The sequence below is a fragment of the Dinoponera quadriceps genome, unplaced genomic scaffold (assembly GCF_001313825.1).
Source record: "Dinoponera quadriceps isolate SergipeBrazil2010 unplaced genomic scaffold, ASM131382v1 scaffold153, whole genome shotgun sequence".
NCBI classification, from domain to species: Eukaryota; Metazoa; Arthropoda; class Insecta; order Hymenoptera; family Formicidae; genus Dinoponera; species Dinoponera quadriceps.
Genome location: NW_014554275.1, coordinates 265,689 through 293,215, shown reverse-complemented (window position 1 = coordinate 293,215; position 27,527 = coordinate 265,689). Strand labels below are relative to the sequence as shown.

General features: G+C 40.9%; 4 protein-coding genes across 10 annotated transcripts; 3 read left to right on the top strand and 1 right to left on the bottom strand.

Moving 5' to 3' along the window:
- Positions 1–1,268: 1,268 nt before the first annotated feature.
- LOC106741772 lies at positions 1,269–22,957 on the top strand. Of its 7 annotated transcripts, XM_014614083.1 has the most exons (21): positions 1,296–1,413; positions 2,977–3,165; positions 3,268–3,433; positions 4,211–4,405; positions 4,486–4,563; positions 4,667–4,768; positions 5,435–5,541; positions 5,633–5,756; positions 6,026–6,162; positions 9,557–9,787; positions 10,831–11,810; positions 13,035–13,393; positions 19,147–19,355; positions 19,836–19,863; positions 19,940–20,080; positions 20,305–20,534; positions 20,824–20,935; positions 21,316–21,384; positions 21,593–21,699; positions 22,196–22,423; positions 22,591–22,957. In XM_014614083.1, the coding sequence occupies exons 1-21, from the start codon at positions 1,391–1,393 to the stop codon at positions 22,805–22,807; spliced, it is 4,032 nt and encodes a 1,343-aa protein (XP_014469569.1). In that variant the 5' UTR covers positions 1,296–1,390; the 3' UTR covers positions 22,808–22,957. The 7 variants fall into 7 exon arrangements, 6 of the variants coding, with proteins under 6 accessions (XP_014469607.1, XP_014469618.1, XP_014469597.1 ...); XM_014614091.1 differs by lacking the exon at positions 21,316–21,384 and having other exon boundaries at positions 1,295–1,413; XM_014614100.1 differs by lacking the exon at positions 9,557–9,787 and having other exon boundaries at positions 1,297–1,413.
- Positions 22,958–23,738: 781 nt separating this feature from the next.
- On the top strand, positions 23,739–25,536 carry LOC106741917 (40S ribosomal protein S2). The gene is made up of 3 exons (XM_014614355.1): positions 23,739–23,801; positions 24,401–24,752; positions 24,903–25,536. Exons 2-3 carry the CDS (start codon positions 24,402–24,404, stop codon positions 25,389–25,391), a joined length of 840 nt encoding a protein of 279 aa, XP_014469841.1. The 5' UTR covers positions 23,739–23,801; position 24,401; the 3' UTR covers positions 25,392–25,536.
- Positions 25,537–25,698: 162 nt separating this feature from the next.
- On the bottom strand, positions 25,699–26,357 carry LOC106741929 (probable DNA-directed RNA polymerases I and III subunit RPAC2). The gene is made up of 3 exons (XM_014614380.1): positions 26,250–26,357; positions 26,095–26,186; positions 25,699–25,997 (listed from the first exon to the last, which is right to left on the bottom strand). The coding sequence occupies exons 1-3, from the start codon at positions 26,265–26,267 to the stop codon at positions 25,787–25,789; spliced, it is 321 nt and encodes a 106-aa protein (XP_014469866.1). The 5' UTR covers positions 26,268–26,357; the 3' UTR covers positions 25,699–25,786.
- Positions 26,358–26,393: 36 nt separating this feature from the next.
- Positions 26,394–27,480, top strand: LOC106741923 (growth arrest and DNA damage-inducible proteins-interacting protein 1). The gene is made up of 2 exons (XM_014614368.1): positions 26,394–26,964; positions 27,045–27,480. Exons 1-2 carry the CDS (start codon positions 26,489–26,491, stop codon positions 27,394–27,396), a joined length of 828 nt encoding a protein of 275 aa, XP_014469854.1. The 5' UTR covers positions 26,394–26,488; the 3' UTR covers positions 27,397–27,480.
- The last annotated feature ends 47 nt before the right edge of the window (positions 27,481–27,527 follow it).

The following is a 27,527-nucleotide window of genomic DNA, read 5'->3' as shown; positions in this document are numbered from 1 at the left end:
AACACAGTCATCTCCTCTAAGCGGCCGCGCGACGTTCTATTTACAAAAGCCAACGGCGACAGACACGGCATTCATTTTTCGTCCGTTCGACGTGTGTGGCGCAGCGTTACCGCGAACAATGCCTGAGTAGCGCAATTCGGCCGATTTTATCGCAGCTCTATTTGTCCGATCATCCTTTCATTAAGAGAATGAAAATTTATCCGCTATCCCGCAGCGCGATACGCGCGCACACACACGTATACTCTCGCGCAGATACGCGTACGCAATAACATTCTCGCGAGTCAGCTTACTTTCTTCGCTGCCGACTTCGATGTGTATAGAGCGAGCCGCAGGAGGGCGGGCGAGGTGTACGGCTTGTTAAATTTTGCAGGAACAACACGTGCCCCGCCGTTATGTATCCGGGGCCACGTGCACGCTCGTTAACGCGTATATAGATGTATGTACCTGTGTATGTATGTGTACGTGTGTATATCATATGTACGTGCACACACCGCCCGGCCGATCGCGTACATGTCATTATTCGCTTACGTATTATCCGCAACTGCGATAAGCAGCGGCACATTGCGGCTGAGCCACGGCTGTAGCTCCCGCGAAAGTACGCGGCCGGAGATCGCGCACTTCCTCCTCGTCGTCGTCGTTCCTGCCGTACGGCGAGAGAGAGACGATCCGTGAGAGGCAATACCTGTGTGTGAAATCGCTCGTGCGATTTCCATCGACGCGCGGCGTCGCCCGAGAACCGATGAAAGGACCGTTTGCTCGGCAAACAGTCCGCTTACGCGTGCGTGTGTATGGTGTGTGTGTATACACTCGCGGGTAATTCGAGGCGCGACGGTCCCGCGCACTTCCATTAAAGTGTCGCCGACTTCTCTTCGCGCCGATCTCAATTGGATCACACGTGCGCGCGCAAACCCGCGCACGGGCTCACTCGGAGCGAAGCCGACACACAGGTGTTACTCGCGGTCGAGCGACACGAACGTGTGGCAACTGGAAATCGGTGCGATATGCCCTCTTATGCAATTCGCTGGTGTTCAGTAACTGCTCGCCCATGTCTGGTGGTGGTTCCATTAACGCAGCGCACTCAGCTCGTTCTCGCTCGCGGCTGTTGACAGGGGAAGAGAGTGAGGGAAAGAGAGAGAGAAAAAACGAAAAAGAACGGCCCCCGGTTATTAGTTACTCCGCGATTGTCGTACCCCTCGTGGCGACGTGTACGCCGCGGAGCGTTCGTGCGGCTTGTAGCGAATCCAACGGCTCGATTATCGACGTAAACAAATGCAAGTTGGTAAGATAAACGTGAGTTTCCGGGCTTCTCCTCGGGGAGCTCGTCAACGCGCTGTATCTGCACGCTCCATGATAGCGACGGTGCACGCGAGTCCACGACGCCGAGCCGATTATGATTTGTGATCGGGACAAGAAGTAAGTGGCGAATTCGCGACGCAACGTGCAGCGAGGATTGTCTTCATACGTGGACGTCCGCCTCGGCGCTCGCGTGGTTGCCTTTCCTTCCGTCTCCTCCGTGAGCTGCGCACTTGTTCGCGTCGCGCTTGTTCCGCTTTATTAAATTGGAACACGAGACTGTAGAGAAGTGAACGAAGAAGTAAGCGGGGCTAATAAGAACCAAACGCTGCCTTTGGTGCATAGATCGACTAACCTGAGCACCAAAACCAGCATTCGGCTCTTGCCCAGGTATAACGACTGAATAAACATCAACTATCAGTAACGTAACGCCAGTGTTATAATTTCCCATTCAGTAATGTAACTGTTACATAACACCAGGGTTAGGTAATAACGACCGGTAAACGTCAACTAATAGTAATGTAACATCAGTGTTATAATTTCCCGTTCGACAATGTAAATGCAATACAACGCATGTATTATATAACAGTTACGTTGTTGAGTGGGAAATTATGATGTTGATTTTATGTTACTGTTAGTTGGTGTTCATTGTAGTTATGCAGTTGAAAGTCAAGTTGAAGAATTCAAAAGTTAATATCTTTAATTTAACTCGGTCAATTTGAAATGAGTTGACTTTTAATTAATTAATTTAAAGTGCACATAAATCTTTATACATGTTGAAATAATTCATTAATATTAAAATCATTGCGGGCTGCTTACAACATAAAGTAAGAAAAATAAAAAGTGATTCTAGTAGAATTTTTTTCGTCCCTTTGCGAGTGTTCTTTTTTCGTATGGAATCCTGAGGACAAAACAGACTATCTTTGTTCAGCATAAATTTAATCTACAATTAAAATGTTAATATTGCATAAGAGCATATACATGGATATATACATGGCTTCGCATAATTAACTTTTAACTTTAATAATTTAATAGGCCATTAACTTTTAACTTTTAGTTAAAGATAATAATTAACTTATCCGACCTTGTATGACACACGCGTTATATTGAATTTTCATTGTTGGAAGTGGAAAATTATAACATTTGATGTTACTCTTAATTAATGCTTACTGGGAGAAAATTACGATGACGTTAAAACGACTGTAATTCACTTTTCGATCATGATTCGATCATTTTCTCGTCACTTTGATGCCATTTTGATGTATCGTGATTTTCTGTTTCATTTGGGTGTTTGCCCCGCTCTACTTCTGATTTACTTCACTTTGTTGGACTTGGGAACTTGATAAATGCACAGAGTAACACGTAATCACCCCTTTTTTTCTACATAATTCACAGTGTGATAAGTTAATTTGATCGTAATTCACTCAAGCTCAATAAATATTCATTGCTCTCGATAGCTCTTGATAATTACGCGTACCAGGTATATCCTGCGCATACACAATGTAAGGAGATATAAAGCGGCGAGTTTTTATGCAGATGATAGGGTAAAATCAAGTTGATCCTTTGTTCTCTCGATTATTTCGCGATAGTCGTTTTTCCATGGCGCGCCGATTCACATATCGCGTATCAACGTATCGACAACGTAGCGGCTGCAACAGGTAACGTAATGTATGCAAATTGTAGAAGCACGAACGACGCGACGACAATGGACTCGATGAAGACGGACATAGAAAAAGATATCGCGGAAGTCGAACTCCGTATGAGACTTCGGAAATTCGACGAAGAGAACATTATCCTGCGGGAAGAGCTCACACGGGCCGAGGAATTAATTGCAAATCTCGAGCGGCAATGCAAAAATCTCGAGAATCAGCTGTACGTATTCCTCGCGTGCTCGGCATGAGAAACGTTTAAACTACATATTTGCCGACAAATCCGAGATCCGTTCACGAGCAATTGCGCACTTTATCGATGTAGGGATCGTTACACGAAGAAATATCAGCAACTTGAAAGGGAGAATGACGAGCAGAAAGATAAATTAGATGAGATGACGAGGAATGAGAAGAGCTACATTTCCGCGTATCAGAAATCTACAAAGAAATACGAGAGCTTGTCAAAGCAGTTGGAAGCCGCGGAGATCGAGGTATGGTCAGTTACTTGTTATTGCTTCGCAAGATGTGCAATTAATCATTTACTTCTTCATATAAATTTACATTTTAATCATGTTTATGTAAATTTTTTATGTAAATTTTCTTTATCGGTTGTAAATTTATATGTTTGCATTAGCGACGATGAGATAACGTCGAACTTTTATTTTTGCACACAGAGAAAAGGATATCTTTGGGTTATGATAAAATTTCTTTAATTAAAACAAATTTGTCTCTTAGAACGAAGCAAACAAACGAATATTTGATTCAACAAACAGGACTGCTTAGTTTCTCAACCAATAAATATCTTTACATCAAATAACATATTTCTTTTTATCCAAATGTTACGATGGTTGCCCCAAGCAATAAATTATTTGAAAGAAGTGACACTATGTTAGAATAATATTAAAGAACTTTTTATTTCAGTGAAACAGTATTTAATATATAATGGAATAATTTTTTTTATTAGAAACAAAATATTATTTTTTCTAAACCATACTGTATTTCTCTCGAATAATAAGTAATTTATTCTAGTAGATTCATTTTTATTCAAACAAAATGATATTTGATATTAAATTATATTTATATTAAACAAGTCAAAGTCAAACACGCATTATTAAATCCAAAGAAACTTTTTCTCTATGTACAAACCATTTTATTATCAACTAATTTCTGAGTATATTTGTATAATTCTCTATCGATTTTTGAATTGTGCAGAAACTTGTACGTTGCACAATTTTTTTACTCTTATTTTATTTATAAATTTAATATAGATACAAGCAATACAACCTCTAAAGGAAGAAATGGAAAAGATCAGTAAGGAGAAAAGGGACTGTATAAAGCAAGTCGCTAGATTGCAGGAGGAGTTCTGCGAAAAGGAAGAGGAATGCGAGAAGTTAAAAGTCACGATAGCTGAATTGCAAGACACGAACAGCAGTATGAAGGAATCATACGAATACACCATTTGTGTAAGCTCAAACATTGTACAGAATCAATTTCGCGCACGAAATATAAATCACAGTGATGCAGCGAAAGCGATATGTTGCAGCATCTGCGCGAGAAGAATCGTCAACTGGCGGATGAAAACATGGAATTGCAATCATGGTCGGCATTTCAGGGAGAAAGAGTAAATTGTCACAATCATTAATATTATAGAGACGTTTTCGTTTTCGAATTACACGGCAAGATTTTCCTAGTAATAATCGACAGGATATTTGCAATTCTTACAGTCGTCGATTCCGATCGCGGATGGATGTTATCCGCATAGCACACCTTATAAATTGGAGCAGATGTCGCTGGAAAATTCATTGTACGCGGAGCTGCAAGCTTCCGTAAGTAGAAAAACGTTCATCTCAGTAAAACGCTCTTTTATAACTTAATTACAAGCGATAATTTATTTCGTCTTTGCGCCGAAAGAAAAAAGTGTTACACAGCAAAAATTTTCACACATTTCACGTTCCAAACGGTCCACTCAAAATTTGGTCAATTTAACACAATTGAATACGTTGAGAAGTAACATAAATATTGTGACAGAAGTTTTCATAAAATTAATTTGTCAATCGATACTGAAGTATAAAATGTGTTATTTTAAATTTGCACATATTGAATCTCGACACAATACAAAATGTTGAGATAACATAAACACAATACGTTAATTTAACACATTGACATGTTAAAAATATAACACAAAAATGTTAACAGCAAAGGCCTATTTTAACACAGACACAAAATATTTTTTACTATGTACATTCAAAAGTAATAAATATTTGTCAAAGAGTATCGAAGTAATTATTTAAGTTGGATTAAGTAAATATTATTTGAATGTAGCACACTGAAAAAAAAAGTGCTACATATTCAAATAATACTTTATCCAAGTAAAATAATTACATTTATCAGAATGTAGCACTTTCTTCTTCCGGTGTAAAATTTCAACTTGGAGAACGAGTTGTCGGGCTCGTTTTAACAGGTGCCTCCGTGTTTCGAATCGCTTGTTTCAGGGCTTTACAGCCGAATGCAGTAGCAGGAGCTCGTGCAGGCTAGAATTGGAGGAAGAACTGGACTATTATGATACCGTGATCTCCGCGACGTTAGAACAGCTAGACAGGTCGTTATCTCGTTATCGGTCCGATGAATCTTCCCGTCCGACTTCCCCAATCGATTCTCGCTCACGACTTGTCTCTGCAATTAATTTCCAGAGTGATAGAAAACTTCACCGCGACATCGACAGACGGACCCCGGCTCGACTTGCCGCACACGGAAGATACCGGGATACGCAATATCGAGGCCTTGAAACGCAAAGTGGCTTTCCTGTTGCGCGCGGTTAGTTGTGTGCCATGGCGTTTTCATTTCGGACTATTCTTTTTCATCGAACTCGTCCCGGCGGGTCGATAAGAGCGCGACTTGCGAAAGGCTATCTCGACAGACGCCTGGCGCATTATCATAAGAGAACAGCCGTGGGCGACGAGCGTCTATTTTCATGACAATGACACGCGTGCACGCTCGCCGATCTCGCGATACTTTTTTGCCCGTCCGCGACCTCTTATCCGGACGCATCTTGGACCAACTAACGCCAGCTTGTACTCGTGCAGGTGACCGAGAAGATAACGAGTGGCAGAAGCAGCAAAAATTCAGGCACGCAGCTTCGAGCCGACTACACAGACTACGCGGCCGGGAGCACGGGACAATTTGGCATTACGAGTTTCCGGGCTGGCATGCTAACACGCGCGTAAGTCTAACGAGTCCCGTCAATAGCTTGGAACAATAGCACGGACACTTGCGCGACCATGTGCGAAGTTCCACCGCGCTCGCCGGTGTACTCGTGCAAACACACCGCCCGAAGATGATTAATTAATTAATTCCTGGAAAAAGAGGGGATCGCCGGTCGAATACTATTTTTCACGCGCGCAGGCAACGTGTGGAAGGCCTTGTTGCGCGCGCGAGAGAGAGTTTTAAAGAGTTTGTGCTCTTAGATTTTTACGAAGACCGAAACGCGTCGATAACCGGCGCGATAATTGTGAGATATAATCGGAGAAATAAACGGAGAAACTTCATCTGGTCAACATCCAAGAGGCGAGTTACCGTTCTCGCGAATATTCGGATCAGGGTCAAGCATGACAGCGGGGCAGTACATGTTTCGCACATTCTCTCTCTCTCTCTCTCTCTCTCTCTCTCTCTTTCTTTCTTTCTTTCTTTCTTTCTTTCTTTCTTTCTTTTTTTCTTTCTTTCTTTTTTTCTTTCTTTCTCTTTCTTCCTCTCAGGGTTCCCCATAAAAATAGCAGCTCTGTCCTACAGCTGTTACCCCCGCCTGTACCGCAGCAGCGCCCTCGAATGATACTCCGCGCAAAAATAACCGGGTCGCCCCGAATCTCGTCTTCTTAAATCATGATTACCAATCCGCTCGTTCCCTCTCGCTCACGCATCGCAACCGAAATATTCGCCGGTCGATCCCCGCGATTTGTCCGGGCAACCTTCTCAGCTTCGTCCTCTCGTAAATTTCCTTGGAAGTTCGAGAACGTTTACTTCAGGGGTTGATCCATCTTAAATAGTGCAATAATGAATGTTCTGATTATTCGACAATTTAAAAAAAAAATTTTCATTTTCTGTCAATTATTTATTACCGTAGTATATTACCCCTATATGTCAGTAGTTCAAGGTTGTCAATATTTTACCTTTACTCGCTTTTAAAAATGGCGGTCATATCTGAAAACATGACGGACAGCAGTTTTCAGAAAAACTTAAACCTGAGGTTACTTTTCAAGCTCTTATTCGAGGAATGTCCAACTTAAATTATAGCCGATCTGATTCTTATAAATTCTTATAAATTCGAAAAGGTTTATCCCAGATAAAGCGAAAAATCACAATGGCGCAAAAATAACGAGAAATCAACTATAAGAATTCACTTTTCGATCACTTCCTCGTCTTTTTGATATGTCACATTGACATTATTGTGATTTTTTGCTCCACCCGAAGAAATTCAGAAAGTCTTTCTCTCTCTCCTCCACATCGGAACGTCGACTTTTGCTCGAGGAGTGTCCGACTTGAATTACAACTGATCTGAAAAAGAACGTTAAGATTATGCGCGCTTATCGCGTTTATTCAACGCGGAAGTCGCGGATACGAGTTTTTTTTATCATAAATTACAATTGCTCGATTGACTTTTTTGCGCGCGAGCGAGAGAGGGAGAGAGAGAGAAAGAAAAAGACATCCACAACGGGTGGTAGGTCGAGTAGTAGGTCGAGGCTTGGAATCGATGCACCAGATATGGATATGTTGAGAAGTAACAGTTTTGCAAGCACTTCGTTCCTTTTTCTCTCGCGCGCACAACGCTCTCTCTCTCTCTCTCTCTCTCTCTCTCTCTCTCTCTCTCTCTCTCTCTCTCTCTGCCGAGGAATATAAAAATACGATAATGTGCAGCGTTTCAGGAAAATGATGCCGTGTCGCGTACTTTTTACGGATCGCAACGCGACCGCCACTTCGGTGTCGCGTATGCCCGTCGAAATATATCCCGGAGATCACCCGGAGCGCGACGGAGACGGGCAGCACTGCCAGGGGAACCTCGATTCACCGGGCGGGTGCAATCAGTTCGTTGCGAGTCTCGTTGTCGCGCGTGTCGCACCTCGAGAGAGCCTGCGTGTAGTGTCTCAAACGGTCTCGCGCACGCAAAGGAAACGTAGATTTTCCGTTCGAACGAAAAAACTTTCATTGCGGGAAAAATCATCGCGTTTCAAGTTTGAAATTTAGCGATGTAAAGTCATTTCTTATCATTATTAAATAATGTATATTCTCAGACACGCAGTTTTTAATCTCGAAAGGTTCCGACATTTTATTTCGTTAGCACGATCAATCGCGTCAATAAGAAATCCTGAAGTTAAAAATTTCAATCGGGACAAAACTTATACTGAAACGTAAAATCGTTGAACACAGTGTGTATTCTAAGACGCGGTTCTAAACTTTGAACAGTTTTATTTTGATATTTCGTTTTAAACAATCACATGATCGATCGCGTTAATAAAGGATTCTGAAATCGGAAATAAACAGTTTTTGTTGCGAGAAAATTTAAGTAAAATCCGTAAAATCTTTCGTTAAACAGTATATTTCTAGACGTGATCTTTTGAACCTGAAACGGTGTTGATATTAAATTCTATTGGCACGATCGATCGCGTTAACAAAAGATCTTATAGTCAAAAAATTTTATCGCGACAACATTTACTGCGATATGAAGTCGTTCTTCACTTAACATTGCTTCGTGCAGTTTTGATATTTTATTTTAACGGCGTGATCGGTCGCATTAATAAAAAAGCAATGCTCCAGTTTTTATCGCGAGAAAATTTACCGAGTAAAATCTATAAAATCGTCTTTAAACATTAAACGGTGTTTTCCCAGACGCGATCTAAATCTTCAACAATATTGATATTTGATTTGATTTCGGGTGTGATCGGTCGCGTTAATAGAAAATTCCGAAAGTCCCCTCGAAGATGAGTTTCTCCGATTGAGGAGTACGGCAGCATTTGGCAGTCATCTCGATTAATTTATGCGAGTCTCCGCCTAATATGGAGCAATGAGCAGCAATTAAAACCTCGAATGGCAACGATGAAACACAGACATGTAGGTGCCATAGATGCGGTGACACGCATCTGACATTAACCGCGCGTCGCAAGGACAGTTTGATTTGTCACTTTAACGGCATGATCACCGCGCTGAATCAATGCGCACATACGACAGTGGATTCTAATTAGTCGTATTTGTGATCTCCGCAAATTGTTTATCATCAAGATTGACCCCGTTGCCCGAAGACAACGTGGACGAATCACGGAACGCGGAACGGCAAGTGATAAGTTTGAACTTCGAGGCGATGAGTTTCCGCACGAGGACTGTGAAAATGCGTCGTCGTTGTTATTTCCCGTCGGTAGTCCGATCAACGACTGTGTCTAACTTCGTTATTACATAAACGCGGAGAGAATAAAGATGATCACCATTTCGAATTCGCTCAATGGATCCTGCCGATTGATACAGTCGATTACTTAAGCCGCTGATTATGTAAAGTGCCTCGTTTGCCTTTTCTCTTCGGTCCTTCTCTTTTTTTTTTTTTTTATTTTCATCTTCATTAACCGACATTTTAGCTACCAGTGTCTAAAACCGGATACGAATCTGCGGTCGACAGCTTCGCAGGACGTGAGCGATAACGTAGACGACCCATTTCTGAAAGTTATACGAGAGAATGCGAATGTCGTCTTAGATCGCAATATCATCGAAGTCATCGATCCCCTCGTCGAGGAATTGGACAGGATTATTGAGCAGACCATCAACTCGCCCGTTGTGTACAAAGATCTCGCAGCATCCGGGAATCCAAGGTCGAATTACGTAAAATTCTCGTACATTATGCAATATGATCGGCTCAAAATTGCCGTGAAATGATTGTTATGAAGAAAAAAACGTGTACGTGAGACATGAAATATTCCTCGTGTAAATGAGTCTGTTAACCTTTATTTTATTTAACTTCTCTTGTTTATTAAATGGAATTCGTACTTTTGTCGTATGTGAAATTTAATGCCTCTGGACATTTTTACATTATTTTCACAAGAAACAAGAGACCGTAAGAACTGATATTATTTTCAATGGAAATAGGAGTTTTTAAAAGAAATACGAGGATTTTAAGTGCAAAAATTCGTTTTGTTCTTTAATCATGATATACTCATGTAACATTTATTTGTTTTAACATACTCAGAAAAATATATACTGCGAATAAATGTTACTTATTTTAAAATTTCTACAGAGTTTACCAAAAGTGTGGAAATAATAGAACATCTCGGAAACGAAGTAATTGACCGAAAAATAGTTTAGACAAAAGTTGTAGGATTGAAGGAGGATTATTTTATGAGATATTTCCTATCTTGTACTGAAAAATATCAGAAAGTAAAATATCTCGAAAAGTATTCGCTTTTCGATGATCTCACCCTAATATTTTTATACCCAGAATGAACAGAGAAATCGATTTGTGTTAAAAATAACTACACGATTCCGCTTAGAAAAGAAATGTAGGTTACCTTGAAACGACCTTGAATTATTGACAATGAAGTTAATGTTATCAACTTATATTCTTTTCCAAATCCGCAACTTTTGTCCGGAACGTTTCTTCCTATTTTGCTTTATTTTTTTATATATCTGGGCCTCTAAAGTTAAATGATTCTATATTTTCAATATATGTATATATATTCTATGTTGAAAATTTAAATATTCATACTTAAAGACCAAAACAACAAAAATGTCCAGAGTTAGGTATGTGTCCAGGTATTGGTACTTTTACAACTTTATTTGCTACGTTATAACTCGCTCGACCAAGAGTTAATGACAATTAGATCGCTGTAATCTTGAACGAATGAATTCGCGTGTTCAGGTACAGGTCGGTATACACGTTGCCGTCGAATTCACAAGAGGTTTCTTCGCCGGGCGTGGAGGAAAACGCAAAGCAAGCGTCCAGTTACCAAAGTTCTCGGTGGAATTCCCTCGATGACGCTGCGAGCGGCGACGGTCTGACACGGGTGAACATCTGCGGGAAATCCGCGGAATTTAACGAGGCGAGGTCAACTCGTAACGTTCCCGACATCCGAGAGAGTCCGCCGCACACCGAGGAGACGTCACGTCCGCCGGGCGAAATGCCGAAGGTATCGAGTGCCCTGCGAATGGATTCAAAAACATTGGAGGTTACACCGGAGGAAGAAACGAGCACGAAGAACTTACAAGCGCCGGAAGTGACCGTTACGAGCCCTCTCACAAGTCCTCGCAGGAAGTTCTCAGTCTATTATCGGTCGTTCGACGTGGTGGAGGTGCGGGAGCCGAACGAGGACGATCAAGACGCGCCGTGTCTGGAGGTGAGACGGTCGCCGAGCAGTTCTCCCGTACGGGACGGCGAGAAGAAGACCGGCGATCTCAGGAACGATCGCACGCAAAACGACGCGCCTAGGTATCTGTTTAGTCACTCTTACCGCAGCGCGAGGAACGACAGCGATTCCTCGAACAGCTGCTCGCCCCAGAAGCAATTCTCGGACGACCCGCCGGACGACGAAGCGAACCCGATTGTACAACCGGTACCGAGAAAGATTTACTTAGCGCCCACGCGGCTGAAACTTACGCGAGAAGTCGGGCCAAGCGAAACCGTCGACGCTAAAAACACGAGAGACCGTGCTCCTACCATCACGAATTCTTCCGGCTGGGATGCGTCAAGCTCATTCTCCACCCTCGTCGACGGCGATAGATGCGAGAAGGACGACGATATCGCTTCCGTACACTCGTCTTCGACGTTTGTCATAGACAAATGCAAAACGTCTGCCCGGGACCTCTCGACGTCGGTTCGCTCGATTCCGCATAATCGAATCGGTAAGTCTTCGGATCTAGTTTGATTGATACATCAGTCAGAGCCGATCGTTCTCAATTAAATCGTTGACGCATCTTGCATGACGCTCAGTAGCCGATATCAGTTGGATGACACGTGAACGACAAAAAATCGCGTGAACGCGTTATTGCGCATTTATTGTCGAGGTGTGATACCAATTGGAGACGCTGACTACGCGGCAGCCTAAAACCGATTTATGCCCGTTTCTGTTATCATATTCAGAGAAAAAGATTTCTTTGAATTTAATAATATCTCTGTGATGCCGATAAAATTTACAGCAGATACTGCGCGAAATCTGCTTCTGCAGGTTCGGCTATCTGGGTAATTAAGTTATAACTATATTGTATGATATGTAACATTAATGGTTGCAATATTGAGATTTATCACATTGGTTTTACGCTAGTCATGCTGAAGTAGATTACGAGTAGTATTGATACGGCCAGGTCCCGTCCGGTTGGGGAGGTCCAGGTTCGGCTCTCAGCTGAGGTTGAATATTTTACGCAACTCTTAAGCCCGTATTCTGAATTCTCTTTTATCGATGAAAGACAGTTTGGAACATGGACCTTAGTGTAAATATAAAACAAAATATCAATTTCCATAGTTAGGTCAATCGGAGAATTATATAAATATATATAAATATATGTTTGTTATGTTATTATGTAAATATATACTAATTAAAAATAAGGGATATGTTTTAGAAGTTTTAAAAATTCTCCGTGTACACGGGGGAAATATTGTGGTAAATATTATTACAAAAGTTTGTAATGTTGGATATTATGCCGAAATTACTATCGAAAATACCACAAATGATATACATCACTACAGATTACAAGATACATCATAATTTTAACCATTATTCCGTTATGATCCAGTATTACAAAATTTTGCGGTAATTTTTCCACAATATTTTGTGTACGCAGACCAGAGAATATTTCGAATATAGGGTAACACATTCAAGCATTATATCCTTCAATATATATATATTAATTTTGACAATATTAATATATCTAATGATACCAAGAGATCCATGCTTTGCTTCTAAAAAACCCGTTAAATTTCTTCGTTTGGTAGATTACAGGTGATCAGGTTGCCATGTAAATGTAATCACTGATGACGCATTAACGGCGCTTATCGTTCGTTCAGCATCGTTGAAATCTCGCAGAAATTGTCCCTTTTCGTTAACTCAGCGATTGCATTTTCTCACGCAGATTCAGCGGAGATCGCAGATCCAGAGAATCCCCACTCTGGGACGGCGAGTGTGCGGAGAGACGTCGGCGATCAACCGACGCGCGTCGAGCCGTCAGTCGACAGCCAAATGTCGAGTCGCGAGGATACCTCGGCCGGCGAAGACAGCGAATGCGAATCGGCGAAGCCTAGTGACCGTTGCGTCGACGGGAGAGTTACGATGGGAGCGAGCGAGGCTGACCAGACTGCCAACGCCGCGCTGCCGTTGGTCGGCTCACCGATGAAGAAGATGCTAGGCGAGAACGTGGTACAGAGCGATGGGAAGGCGCGACGGGAAGCGCGCGACAGGAACCTGTTCGATGCGAAGCAGGAGAGACGACAGGTTGGTGAATACATGAATAAAGAGATAGACAGATAGATAGACAGATAAATAGGTAGGTAGATAAATTATAATTTGAAAAATACCGGTTTTTTAATCGCCAGAAAGAAACAAGAAAAAACCGATTTTTGCGAAAAATGATTTCTTGTTACTTAAATGATATGTTGGATAGTTTTTAATGGCTTTCATGTATCATGTAATCCAGAAAATTAAATATATATAATCTTATTTTTGATAAAATTCCTATTTTTCCTTTTATCTTTAATTGTGAACGGTAAATTTATGTTAAAAAAGACGTCTGACTCCATTAACAAAATTAAAGTTGACTTTGAAATAATGTTAAAAAAAATTGTTTAATAATATAATAATATAATAATATTACCACTTTATATCTTCCACGAAATCTTACAACCTTTGTCTGAGACTTTTTTTCAGATATAATAATGCATTTCTTTCAAAACATTAATCTGTAAGACTTTATATGGGTCACCTAGTAGTTACTTCTCATTAACACGGATTTTTTTTAATTACGTGCACTCGATAATATTATATTATATATAACATATATTTGTCCTCACAATGTATTTGATTGTATAATTCTTTGAATATAAAATTTATTATTGTTGTTATTATTGTTTAACATACGACACATTAACTTCATTTAACTTCAGTTAAGTGCACGCAATAATCTTTTTATGGAAAAAAAATAATATGTAACAGATTTCAACCGGACACACGTAAATTTTTTTAAATGAATTTCTCCACCTCTGGCGGAGAAATCGAAAAATAGTCCGCGTAAAAGTAGAAAAAACCGGTTTTTTCGAACTTTTAAAACTATAAGATGGATAGATACAGCGAGAAAAAAAAATTAATGTTATTAAATTATAATTATCTTTGGCACCGATTATTTACTCATCGTTCGAACAAAAAAGTAGTAGCAATATGAATATATTATTTGCTAATACTAATAGTAACTATAATACGAATACTATAGTTACTAATACCAATACTAATACTACAGCAACACTTGTGACAAAAATTATCCGATTGGTTACAATTTTATCGATATTATAGTTGCAAATACCAAACACTTTTCTCTAGTATAGATAACAATGGTTTACTATTAACCACTATTAACTATTCCAGGGCGAGTTTTCCAAGAATATATTTACATGCAAGAATTTTGATCCTTAGGCATGATAAGAAGGTATCAATATTGAATAATGAACACTTGGTAGTTCAGCACGCGGATCAAACTGGTAATCGGGACGAGTGGCTTTCCGACAGCCGCGAGCTCGTTTATAATTAATAGACGATGTCTTTCGGAAGCATCTCGCGCGCACGAAATGGGAAAAGCGAGGATCGATTTAGCTGGCAGCGCCTTCGGAACAAATTGAATCGGATGGGACAGCGCTGGCGCGCTTGAGCGGCTCGAGTGTCAACGAGCCGTCAATCGCACGGGAGCAATTGGGTTGATACTTCGCTTTGCAGAAACGCGCGAGGTGCAACGTGCGAGGATGGCTCGTCAGAATCCGAGTCCGTTAATCATGTGCCGCGCAATTAAGACCGCCGCTATCGATAATTGCGGCGTTAAGGGGGACAATCGGCGGACGGCCGATAAATTTGCGGTCAATTGACACTAATTACTCGTGTACACGCATTTCGTTGTCCAACGTTCAGCAGCGAGTGGTCATCGAGATTCCGTATCGCAATTCGTTAATTAATAACATGCGGCTCTCTCGGGCTTATCTCTGGCGAAAAATAGTGCGCTCTCCCCTTCCTCTCCCCCAATTGTACTCGTGTTTACATAGTGGCGCACGAACAAGCAAGGAGGGTGTGTATCTCGTTCAGCGCGACGCTCAAAATAGCTAAGCTCCCGAAAGGTCCCCCGTGTATTATTTTTAACGCGCACGCGATGTCTCTCTCTCGCGTGCACGCCGCGAGTGCTAATTAATTTGTCATCCGCAGAGCCTCATCCTTACTTCGCGCCTGCCGATTCACCGGTCCTCGGCCAACCAAGCCGTATATTTACCGTGGAAACACACCGGGACGTCTTCCCGCGATCATTTGCATTTAATCGCGTCTATTTCCGCGCCTCTTCGACTACAAACCGCTTGCTATATATAGTTTTATTTTGCGGCGAGCGTTAACGAGCTTCGAAGACTTCGCGAACGGTGGGGTGATTTGATTGATTTTTAAACGTTCGTTAAGACTGATATTAAAGCAATAATCTGTACCTGCGTGTGCAATACACAGAGTGAAAGTACAATATCCGGTAAACACCAACTAACAGCAACGTTACAACAATGTTACAATTTCCCACTCAACAATGTAATTGTTATTATACGCTGAAAAAAGAATTTGGTAACAATTCGTATGGATTTTATAAACATTTGACATATAATTTATAAATGCAAAACTGTTACTTGATAATATAATATTCCGAAATATTAAAGTCATAGTGTAGAGATATTAAATTAAAAATTACTTTTAAAGGTTAGGCCAAGTATTACTAACAATGACGTTATGTGTAACATTAAAAACTACATATGTGAAAACGTTACATGTTATAAAATATCATTGTAAATAATGTGTTAATGATTTCTTGCTTACCGAGATACTATATTGTACTTTAATTATATTGTTGAGAGAGAAATTACAACACTGATATTACTGTTAATTGGTGTTTACTGGACAACTAGTACTCCTTTTGAATATCTCCGAAAAAGAAGTGTTTTATCAACAACCAGATGGAAATGAAGAAAATCGTCATTTCTCAGAAGGTGTTCAAGGCGGTTGGTATATCGATGTAATTTCTGTTGGATAAATTTTCTTCATTACTCATATTTCAAGGTGGCAATAGTTCATGCCTTACGCCAGTATTACAAATATACGCAAATTGAATCCGCGATCGACTCTTATTGTCCCGATTTTTTATACCGTTTGATTTTAATCAAAGAGCCTTGATTAAAATCATATTCTTGATTATTTCTCCCGTCTTGCCGGCGTAGCTCCACACGAACTTTTTTCCGATTGTAATTAATTATATTAATCACAGATGTGTAACGAAAAATTTCACGACAAGGTCGCTCGTGAATCTCTGCCTTATACGTCAGCTCGCGACACTTTTATGTATGCGCCGGTGCCTTGCGACTTACCCGTCATTACCACACTAAATTAGTCGACCACCTGTTGAAAAAAAAACCAGGTAGATTCCCGTGGAAACCAATGGGAATCCAAAGGAACTCATGTGGGAAATTCAAAATTCAAAATCCGTATACACAGAAACAAAGATTTCTTTGGATTTAATGAAATTTCTTTAATTGAAAACAAATTTGTCTCTTGGAATAGAGCAAACAAACGAATGTTTGATTTAACACATGGGATTGTTGGTTTCTCAAACAATAAATAAATATAAATATCTTTACGTCAAATAACATACTTCTTTTGTATTTTCATCCACATTACATTTATTGTCATAAGCAATAAATTATCTGAAAGAAGTAACACTGTTGGAAAAATGTTAAAGAACTCTTTTTGTTTCAGTGGGACGATATTTCATACATAATAAAATAAATATTTTTTATTGAGAAAACACGAAATAGTTCCTCTAAATAATACTGTTTCTTTTTTTTTCTATCAAACAACGCGATTTACTCTACTGAAACAACATTTTTACTCGAACAAAATAATATCTGATATTAAATTATATTGTTTATATTAAACAAACCCAAGTCAAACAAATGCATGTACTAAATCCGAAGAAGCTTTTTCTCTGTGTAGGAATTTACATGGATTGTTACGTAGAACCTGAATTCTTGGCCTAAATCTCCTGGGGGGATCATGGGATTCCACATGGAATTCTTATATGGATTTCCTACCGGTTTTTTGTTCTCAACAGAGCCATGTTGCCTACGGTGTAGCTATGCGATAGTAAAAACGAGAGAATCATACACACACACTGTGCGTATGTTGTATTTTATTCTTCTCTTATTTTTCTCTCGGCAAATAACATTAGGGCTCATCGATCGTACAGTTATGTTCGCATGAATTTTCGTTGTTCGTCGAAGCGCAACGTCTCAATAATGATACCTTCGCGAATTCTCTCGCGAAAACTCCTGCGTGGCATAACCGTGGGCTCCTCTCTAACACAAGATATTTCGCCAGAATACCACGGAGTTATAAATATTATATCGAAGTACGCGGGTAGAGTCAAACGCACGTGCCCCGTCTACATCCGGCGGTCTATCTCGTTTGATACGAGAAATAATATTTGCGTTAGAGGTGCCACGTAAACATTCGACAGATATTAGTAGAAAACCGGGGGCAAGGCCGCGGCGACTGTCGAAATTCTCACTTTCCAAAATCCACCGTTCTCTCTTTCTCTCTTCGCTTAATGATATATTTATAGACAGTGATTAATCAGTCGTCGGTGCGCACGAAGTCTTAACGATGAAGAAAGACAAGAAAGATCAATGCATGTATTCAACAGAAAAAGCAGCTTAGTAACCCTTACAAAAAAAGTATTACTGGCTGGCTGATATGTTGGCCAATGATAAATTATTGTTGCTCAATAGTTTCGCTCGTACTCACAGCCACTGATGCTTCTTTTGTAAGGGAAACGCCTTGTGATTATTGCCTGTGACTCGAGTATCCTTTTAAATCTTCTCCAAAGAATCCAGAAGAATGTACCAATCGGAAGGAACAGTCATAAAACACTTATTAAGATAGTTGTAGCATAAAATTTTACAAGTGTGCTCAATTGATCACAAATGTTATTTTGTGATTATATCTTTTTATTTGAACATATAACGCAAGATTTCTCGGCATGTGTTTTCTCGCTTTTGAACAAATCGTTATCAAACAAGGACAGTTACATGTAAGAAATGCATGTAAGAGCCCTTAATATCGCCATCGAAAAATGTGCAGTCTGCGATGCGACTAATTAAAGCTGCTTTTTCCACTGAACACAAGCATTGAAAGCTCGCGCACTTCTCGACACAAACTTAGCTGAGTCGAATGACCACACGTTGTGCGGACACGTGTGCGGACTTTGCTTTGCCTCTGACGTATCTACATAACTTTGTAATTTTATCTCGATATTATTTTACGATATTATTTATGCAATGGAAAAGCGCTTGTAATACTGTAACACGGGTGTTATGGCATGCGGTCTTCTTTTTTTTGTTGCATTCTCGTTCCTCTCCGATAGCATTTATCCGAGCGCGATAACGCCTGCGATCCGTAAGAACGAAGGTCATGTTACCACTGGAAGCGCGATCTGTGCCAGCTACGGTTGTCCTTATCGTTACGAACTCCCCTAATCTTACATATGCAGTGATTGTTAATCGGCGGCGGTCAAACAACAAGCGCAGCGACTGCGCTCGCGCGCATTTCCTCTCACGATGCTCCAAGTCGCCTCCGCGGGCTAATTTACAACGAGATTTTTTTTCTTCTTCGCCCATAATATTTGTCCTCTATAATTATTCAGACCCAATATATAGGTTCACCGAAAACTGTGTTGAGAAGAGGGAGTGTTCACAAATGAATGAACAGAAATGAACGGGACCGAACACAAATCACATTTCCGAGATAACTTAGTACAAAACCTAAAACTGGGACATAAGATGTCTTCAAGATATCTTTGAGACGTCTTATGTCCCGATTTTAGATTCTGTGTTCTCTGAAAACATTCGTATCGTGTCTCTCCTAGTATTAGGATTACAAGAAACGTTATATTCCGTTTGCTGTTGCAGCGACGTTTGCTGGTGAGGAGATCACTTTCAGAGGGTGAAAACGATAACAACAACGGCCGAACATTATGCCGTTGCAGGCGACACGACGGACCCCGAACTGCGCCTCTGATTCAAACAGATGATCAACTCAAATCCTTCCCGAGTCTCACGAGCGTTCATCTGCAGGAATCTGGAATAGCCAACTTACCGGATTCGGAGTTCAGTAGCAGGTGAGTGGAAACCATTTGAATACCCAGTGAACATCGAATAACGGTAACGTTACACTAATTGCCCGTTCAACAATGCAATTGTACGAAAAGTTACATTGCATTCACATTGTTGAGTGGAAAATTGTAACATTGTTGTAATGTTACTGTTAGTTGATGTTTACTGGGAATCTATTATAAAAAAATATCGACTATTTTGTGATTCAGGATTCTATACAAAAAGAAAAGAGATGAATAAAATATTGCTGATATTTTTTTAATTTTTCTATTGTAAATAGAGATTTTAATACTAATGAGTTATTTTAATTCGAACAAAAAAAAAGGGAAATAAATTGAAGTTACTGCGTTTTAAGTAACTAGTTTAAATCAAAAGTTATTAACTTTTTAACTTTTAACTGATTAACTAGTTATTACCCAACCCTGATATGAAATATGACTTTCTCCCGTATGATTCCTTTGATTGTGCAATGATTTGATTTTCAGGGAAAATCTGAGCGAATTCGAGCTGCAGGTAACTGAACTTACTCTCTCTGTCCAAGAATCAACTCATGTTAACCGGTTACTTATCGCGGAACCCTCGATTACAGAAGAGATATACGGCGTTCTCCCTGTGCCTGTGTACGGACCGACTGACCCTGTCGCGAAGGATGGAGGTATCGCTCCGGCAACGTGACCAATCGGAGAGGAATCTTGCCTGCGAGGTGCAGAAGATGCAGCAGGACATTCAGGCAAGCGAGAACAGTGACAAATAATAATAATAATAATAATACCTTGTCGCTGATTATAATTGTTGAATATTTGCGAACTTGGAACGCGTGAAACGTTCGTTAAAACTTGTAACTTGCGCCTGGATTTTGTCCATGCGCGAAAGAGAGAGAGTTGGCGATTCTAAGCTTTTTCGTAGTCGTACTCGCACGGTTCGTTGAAGGGATTGAATTTTGCGTAACGTCAGGAACTTGCGCCACTATGCACGGACAGGGAATCCGTGGAGAGGGTGGAGAGGGTCAGGCACCAGCTGGACATGGTCGCGCGGTGCGCGCACCGAGTGTCCTGCGCGGCCGAGACTCTAGGCGCCATGCACCAGGAGCATAGGGTCTCTAGGGCGGTTTTCGTGGCCGATAGATACCTGCAGCTGCTGCAGTCCAGGTGCGAGAAGCTGGTCGCCAATGTCGCCGAGACCAAGTGAGGGTCAGATTTATCACCTTACCCTCTTGTTCGCGTTCGACTTCCATTCAGCTTTCGAGGCCACCGTGGTACCTGGTGGCTTTCACGATGTAACGTCACACACAAACGCGTCTTCGACCCTACATTTGTGAAGATTTTACACTCCTCGTTCTCGACAGTTAATCGTAATCTGAGATGACTGTTGTTTGTACGCGAGAGGACGTGCCGAGTTGAAATATTCTTCCCGTTTCCGTGACTTGAATGAACAACGACAATGTCAGTGACGGTGTGCGCTGTTCATTTCCAGACAAATCCTCATAGAGAACAACATAGTGATAGAGGAAATTTCCGGCGAGCTCGGCGACGATCTGCCCCGGATCCGATACAGGAGCGGTACACCCGCCAATAATCGTATGATGGTTCGAAAATATTGAGAGAATTCACGTTTAATCGCTTTCCCCGTTGACTTCTCCCCGTCGCATCACACAATTCCACGTTGTACTCCACGTCGCTTCGTCGATATTGTACTGTTGTGCACGATTTTGCAAGAAATTCGCGTTCGATTCGGCCTCATCACTCACTCATTCACTCGTTTACACACTCACTCATCCACTCACTCACTGGGCTTACTTCAAATTTTGTAATAATTATCGTATACTTTCACTCACTCACTCACTCACTCACTCACTCACTCACTCACTCACTCACTCGGCTTGCTTCAGACTAATCTTTCTTCTCCACCTCGTCTTTCTCTCGGATTAATCAGTGCGTTTCTCCGTCGATATTTTTTTCTTTCTAGATGGCTAGAAGGAGAGCTAGCATTGCGACAATGTCTCGACCGATGGGCAGTACACAGGATGTGATAAAGGCAATTTGTCCTGTTCACTTTTATCGTCTTAGCTTTGAGTCTCCGCTTCCGCAGCTTCGGTGCTTCGGTGCGAATCGAAGCGGGGGTGTTGTGCGTTTTGCGCCTAATTAATACCTGATGATGCTTAGCACAGCTTGCTCACCCACTACTTCCCCTTTTGCTCTCTTTACGTTGTCTCTATATCTCTCTGTTCTTGTGCTCAATGCAGGACACTGTGAGACAACGAAATTCCGTTTCCGGACGCGTGACTCTGAGGAGGCCGTCTCTCAGCTACGAAACCTCGAAGTGGGAAAACGAGAGGCTGGGCCGCACCGAGTTAGTATCATTATCGTTGCTTTCAATGTAAATGTCTAAGTATTAGGGGTACCTAAATGCACGGCTTGTGTAGAAACTGATAAGAGTAAGAGTCTTGTAAATACTTGATTATTTACGGGCACCCCTAATACATATCCAAACGGCATAAATGTCCAAAAGTCGTCTCACAGATCTTGGGAAAATTTCATTGTATATCTAATCCTGAAATATCCTTCCAATTCTTTATTCTATCTAATACATTCTCTATTTTGTAAATTATTTATATTTAATTATATACATTATATATATTATATATCTATATGATATTTTCTTTTCTCTAAATTATCTAATTCTACTTGTGTTTAGACGTCTTTTAGAAGTCATCGTAAGAGATGACGTTCTCTTTTGTTTTTCAAGTTATGTCATCGTGAGATGCCTTTGAGACATATCTCAGACATTGTACTATCTGGCTAAAAACGCGAATGCCAACTGATAACTCAAAGTCATTGTCAAGCAGCAGTTCAAGCAGCATCGGCGAGTTACGGGGTATTTTCGAGCACGCCGAGTCCCGACGTAGCTCGAGGGAGGAGAACAACAACATGTTACGGTTAAGCCAATCCAACAGCCAAAGTATAATAAACTGTGCCATCATTGACGACGAGATTGCGACGAGTCCGAAGCAGGAAACTTGTTCCGAGCTCCTCTCCGTCAACGAGGAAGATCTCGGTCGAGATTGTAGACCGTGGTAATCATCTTCTCCGCTCTTTATCTTGATCCCGTTCCCGATAAATAAATTAGCATCCGTACATCTCGGTCGAGAGATTCGAGCAAACGGAGGGAATGTTATTAAATGAGAAAAGTTGCATCGAGTGTTTACCAAAATCCTCCCGTAAACGCAACCATTTCTTTCAGCGCAACATCGCAACAATCGCTTCGGCTAAGAGGTATAGTTACGTCATGGCGTGTAATATTGTGCAGCGTTTTAATCTTCTTCCTTGGCTTCTACGTGAACCGCGTTGTATCCGCGGTGAACGCGTGCGGCGTCAGTGACCCGTCAGATGAATGGTTGATCGAGCAAATTCTCAAGAGATATTTTCGGACGAGAAACGTGATGCCGCATCCGGCGTGAATCGTACGATGTCATGTGACGGTTTATATAGTTTAGCTAATTGTTATACTGATAAGATGCCGATAAAATAAATAGTAAGACTCAATGTGTACTGTCACTTATGTCAATTATTTCAAAGTGTGAAAAGGCTGAATAAATTTTTAAATAATTCCCGCGCGCTCGTCCCTTCTAACGCGCCTATCCTCCGCGACGATGCAGTCGCACGTACCGCGATTGCGCGTCTACTCGAGACGATATATCTATATTTAAAAAATTATATTCATGTACAAGAAACAGCGGAATTTAAATTAGTGTCATATCTTGATTGGAAAATTCGAACAAGATACTGAAGGTAGTACTGAAGAAAGAAAGAAGTGTTTTTAATGTGTTTTTAGTGTATTTTGGAAATACTTGGTTTTAGAAAATTTATTCTTAATCAAGTTAGAAGGATAAAATATACGTATCATAATTGATTTTTCAAGTCTGTATAATATTAATATTCGCGTGTTTATGGTTATTTTTATCACACTAGCGATTGACAATTGTAAGATAAGGCATTTATTAAGTGAGTCACTAATCTTAATCGGTGGCTGCTTTGCTCTGATTGGTTGAGAAGTAATCGCCAATCGCTAATGTGATTTGGTCTAAACGGGATATTTCTAAATGGCCATTGGATACTACATCGCTCACTGAGTGTGAATTCTTGCATCCGATTGGTATATTCTGGTATAGATCCAAAATTATGTACCAATCAGATGCATCAGCTATCTGAGCGCTCAGTGAGCAGTTGTAGTACTAAATGCATGCATTAGATTGCGTTCGGAAATACATACTGAAAGTAAAATACTATTTAATTGACCAATCATGATAAAGAAATCTTAGTTATTTCTGCTCTGATTAGTCAATTAAATTCTCTGCCCTCAGCGTAGTGTTTCCGAACGCAACCTAGTACTCGAGGTGTCGGACGCGTCGGCCAGTCTTTCTTCTGTTCTCGCACTTGCAAGAAAGAAATAACGTAAGCACATGATTTCGACAATATTTCGGTTTTTCTCACGTATTTGCAATTGCTAGCTAACTCTGCATGCTTTTTGTTTAAATACGCAACGCGAACTAAGCACAAGCAGTTAATTATTATCTCTCTTAGGATATTTCACCGCACATTAGGACGTTTTATACAGGGTGCCACGTGTAGTGTTATTGCTTGGTTAGATTCTTGTAAACGTTGAATTGTGAGATTATCAGATATCTTTCAAGCTCTTGTTATTAATTATCTAGAATTACATCGCTTGATTTTAGTATATCTTTTGTGTCTAATTAACGATTGTATTTTTATGCACATATAGTGATTATGGCAACATATTAGGCATAGTAACTATCAGTATCATTCACAAGATCAATATTTTTAATAAACTGAAATCGTCAGAAAATAAAACTTGATTTTTCTTTTTGGCGGTCGTATTTATGATAGAAAAGATTATTTTAACTAAATTTAGTGTTATGTTGGGATTTTGTTCTTTTTCTCTTTGTTACTAAGTTTATATGGTTATTTCACTACAAAAATAAAACGTACAATCTAACTAAGACAAACAAATTTAATCTTTTACTTGATTATAGAATGGCGGACGCTGCTCCAGCCGCTCGTGGAGGTTTCCGTGGAGGTTTTGGCTCTCGTGGAGCAGGAGGTGATCGTGGAGGCTTAAGAGGTCGAGGACGCGGAGGTAGAGGCAGAGGACGCGGCCGTGGTCGCGGCAAGGAAGATAGCAAAGAATGGGTCCCTGTCACAAAGCTTGGTCGCTTGGTCAAGGAGGGTAAAATTCAGACGCTAGAACACATCTACCTGTTCTCTTTACCCATCAAGGAGTACGAGATCATCGACAAGTTTCTTGGAGCAGATCTCAAGGACGAGGTTCTGAAAATCATGCCTGTACAGAAGCAGACCAGAGCTGGTCAACGTACTCGTTTCAAGGTAACTAGTAACCTTAAGATTTCAAGTACAAAGTTTACTTGAAATTTCAGTTTATTATTGGGTGCTTTCCATTAGTGACACAAGTCGACACAAGCCTCATCATTGCAAATGATGCAGTTTCAACAGAAATGCTTAAAATATTTTTTGTAGGCTTTTGTGGCGATTGGAGACAGCAACGGTCACATCGGGCTGGGAGTAAAGTGCTCCAAAGAAGTAGCCACTGCTATTCGTGGCGCCATCATACTGGCCAAGCTATCGGTGGTGCCGGTACGACGTGGGTATTGGGGTAATAAGATCGGCAAGCCGCACACGGTGCCCTGCAAGGTCACCGGTAAATGTGGCTCTGTGCAAGTACGTTTGATCCCGGCGCCCAGAGGTACCGGCATCGTCTCCGCACCGGTTCCCAAGAAGCTGCTTCAAATGGCCGGAATCGAGGACTGCTACACCTCCGCCCGAGGCTCAACCTGCACACTCGGCAATTTCGCCAAGGCTACTTACGCTGCGATCGCCAAGACATACGCCTATCTGACACCGGACTTGTGGAAAGAACAGGCTTTGGCTAAAGCGCCTTACCAAGAATTCGCAGACTTTCTGTCAAAGAATCACAAGGGAGGCACTAGAGCAGCTGACGTTGTCTAAATAAACATACGGCCCCCATGGGAGCTCTTGAAAAAAAATGTAGAAACACAACTTGTAATTTTTTTCCTTCTCTCGCCATCCACTTCTGTAGAAGTTTATGCATTACGCATTTTAATACATTATTAACATACAAATGACGATTACACTCCTTGGTTTTTTATTGCGGGGTATTGGACTACATTGTGTTCTTACTCAATATATCAATATAAAATATTTCATGATAGGGATGTAAAAGTTATTTTCTTTTGCATAGATTTATATTCTGAAAATGTAACAAGATGTATATATTTTCGTTTACATCTGTTGATACATTTAATAAAGACAACGAAGATTCATTAGTAACTTTTTGATTTACTTAGAAAAAACATATATCACATATTTCTAAGATATAATGACTATAATGTGCTTTCAAGATTAGTTTGTTTAGATTCATATTTCTCATATGCTTTATCAAATGTTTCTATAGTGTGATCGCATATTTTCGCAAGATCTTCGAGACCCTGTTTCAGTAGTTCATATGCATTTCCACCCTTTGTTTGAATCCTTAAGAGCATTTTTGACTCGGCTGGATGTTCAAGAGTATAACCACACATGGTTACTTTAGGGCTGCAAAGACAAGGTTTTTTATGTTAAATTGTATTCTTCTAACGTATAATATAAATATTGAAATATCCATTATTCATACAATTTAAGTGATACATACTATTGGGATATCACATATCTGAGAGCATTTCCCAAAGTGTGTCCCTCATCCAAGAAAACAAAGGTTTTGGATTCAACTCCTTCCTCTGGCAACTGCATTTATAAAAATTGAATAGTAACTTAAAAATTTTTTATTTTTTAAGTCATTAGTGTTACCTCTAAAAGACGACCCATTATAAATTGTAGTTTATGTGCTTGTTTACATCAGCATCTCACGCAAAATAACCTCTTCCTCTCTTCGGATGCTCATGCCGTTCTGAAATCCGCGACATTGCACGCGAGGGCAGCGCCGGACTTCACAAGTAAATAACCGCCTAACCTGACAATCATAATCTAACCTCAGCCGCACTGTGAACACGCATGTGATCGTCGGACGGCAAATCGACCTCGATACGATGCGTTTGAGTCAAATCTACAATATTGTTCATCGGAACGTTGGGTTTCAAAGCGTGTACGCGAGACGGCTCTTTGCCTCCACGAATACGGCGGAGTCGAAAGATGAGGTCGTCGACATAACCTCCGCCGACGAGAAGCCGATCTTCTCTGAGCCGGATAATGAGGAGTATCACGCGGAGATCGCCAGGAAGCGGAATAAATCCCGCTTAAGTCCCGAGCACAGAAACATCCTCATGGGCGAACGTCCATATGACGGCCCGAAAGAATGGTATCACAACACAGTGAAGTACAAGAAACGTATGCTCGGCAGGTACGGACTGAAAGCCGACGAACCTGCCGGATTCGTCTGGCCCACTTTGGAAGAGATCAAAGACGCTCAGGAGTATGAGAGAGTCGCGTTCCCGCTGTCCCTTCAGGAAAGGTGGGACAAGTTGGAAGACGCGCGCCGGCAGAAGGCCGAGTTTATCAAGAAAAGGTAGATCTCTGCTGATTATGTTGCTCGCCAGATACTATCAGAGAACTTATAAATATGATGATGTATTACGTGTTTTACAGAGAAGCTGAAATCCTTGTGAAACTGGCGAAGATGGACCAATGGACGGCCGAGTTGAACGCGAAAATGGAGAAAAAGAAAGCCGATATGGAAGCCGCAAGGTTGCGCAAGGAACGTCTGGTGGCGGAAATCAGGAGACACTTTGGCTTTAACATTTCGCCTCACGACAACAGATTCAAGGAGATGCTGGAACAGAAAGAAAAGGAGGAGAAGAAGAAGAAGAAGGAGGCCAAGAAGAAGGCGAAATTGGACAGATTGACGCTCATGGTACATGCAAAGGTGAAATCGGAAGCGAATCCGGAAGAAACGGCTGCCGGAGGAAAAGATCAAGACTCAAAGAAGTCGACAGAATAATAACTTTTTCTCATTTATGAGGTATATACAATATAAAATGCGTGTGTCCAGTCGTAGTTAATAAAGACGTTATTTATCGGGTTATTTATCAGTTCTCTTTCAGGCACAATCTTCCCGAAGCTAACCGTGTA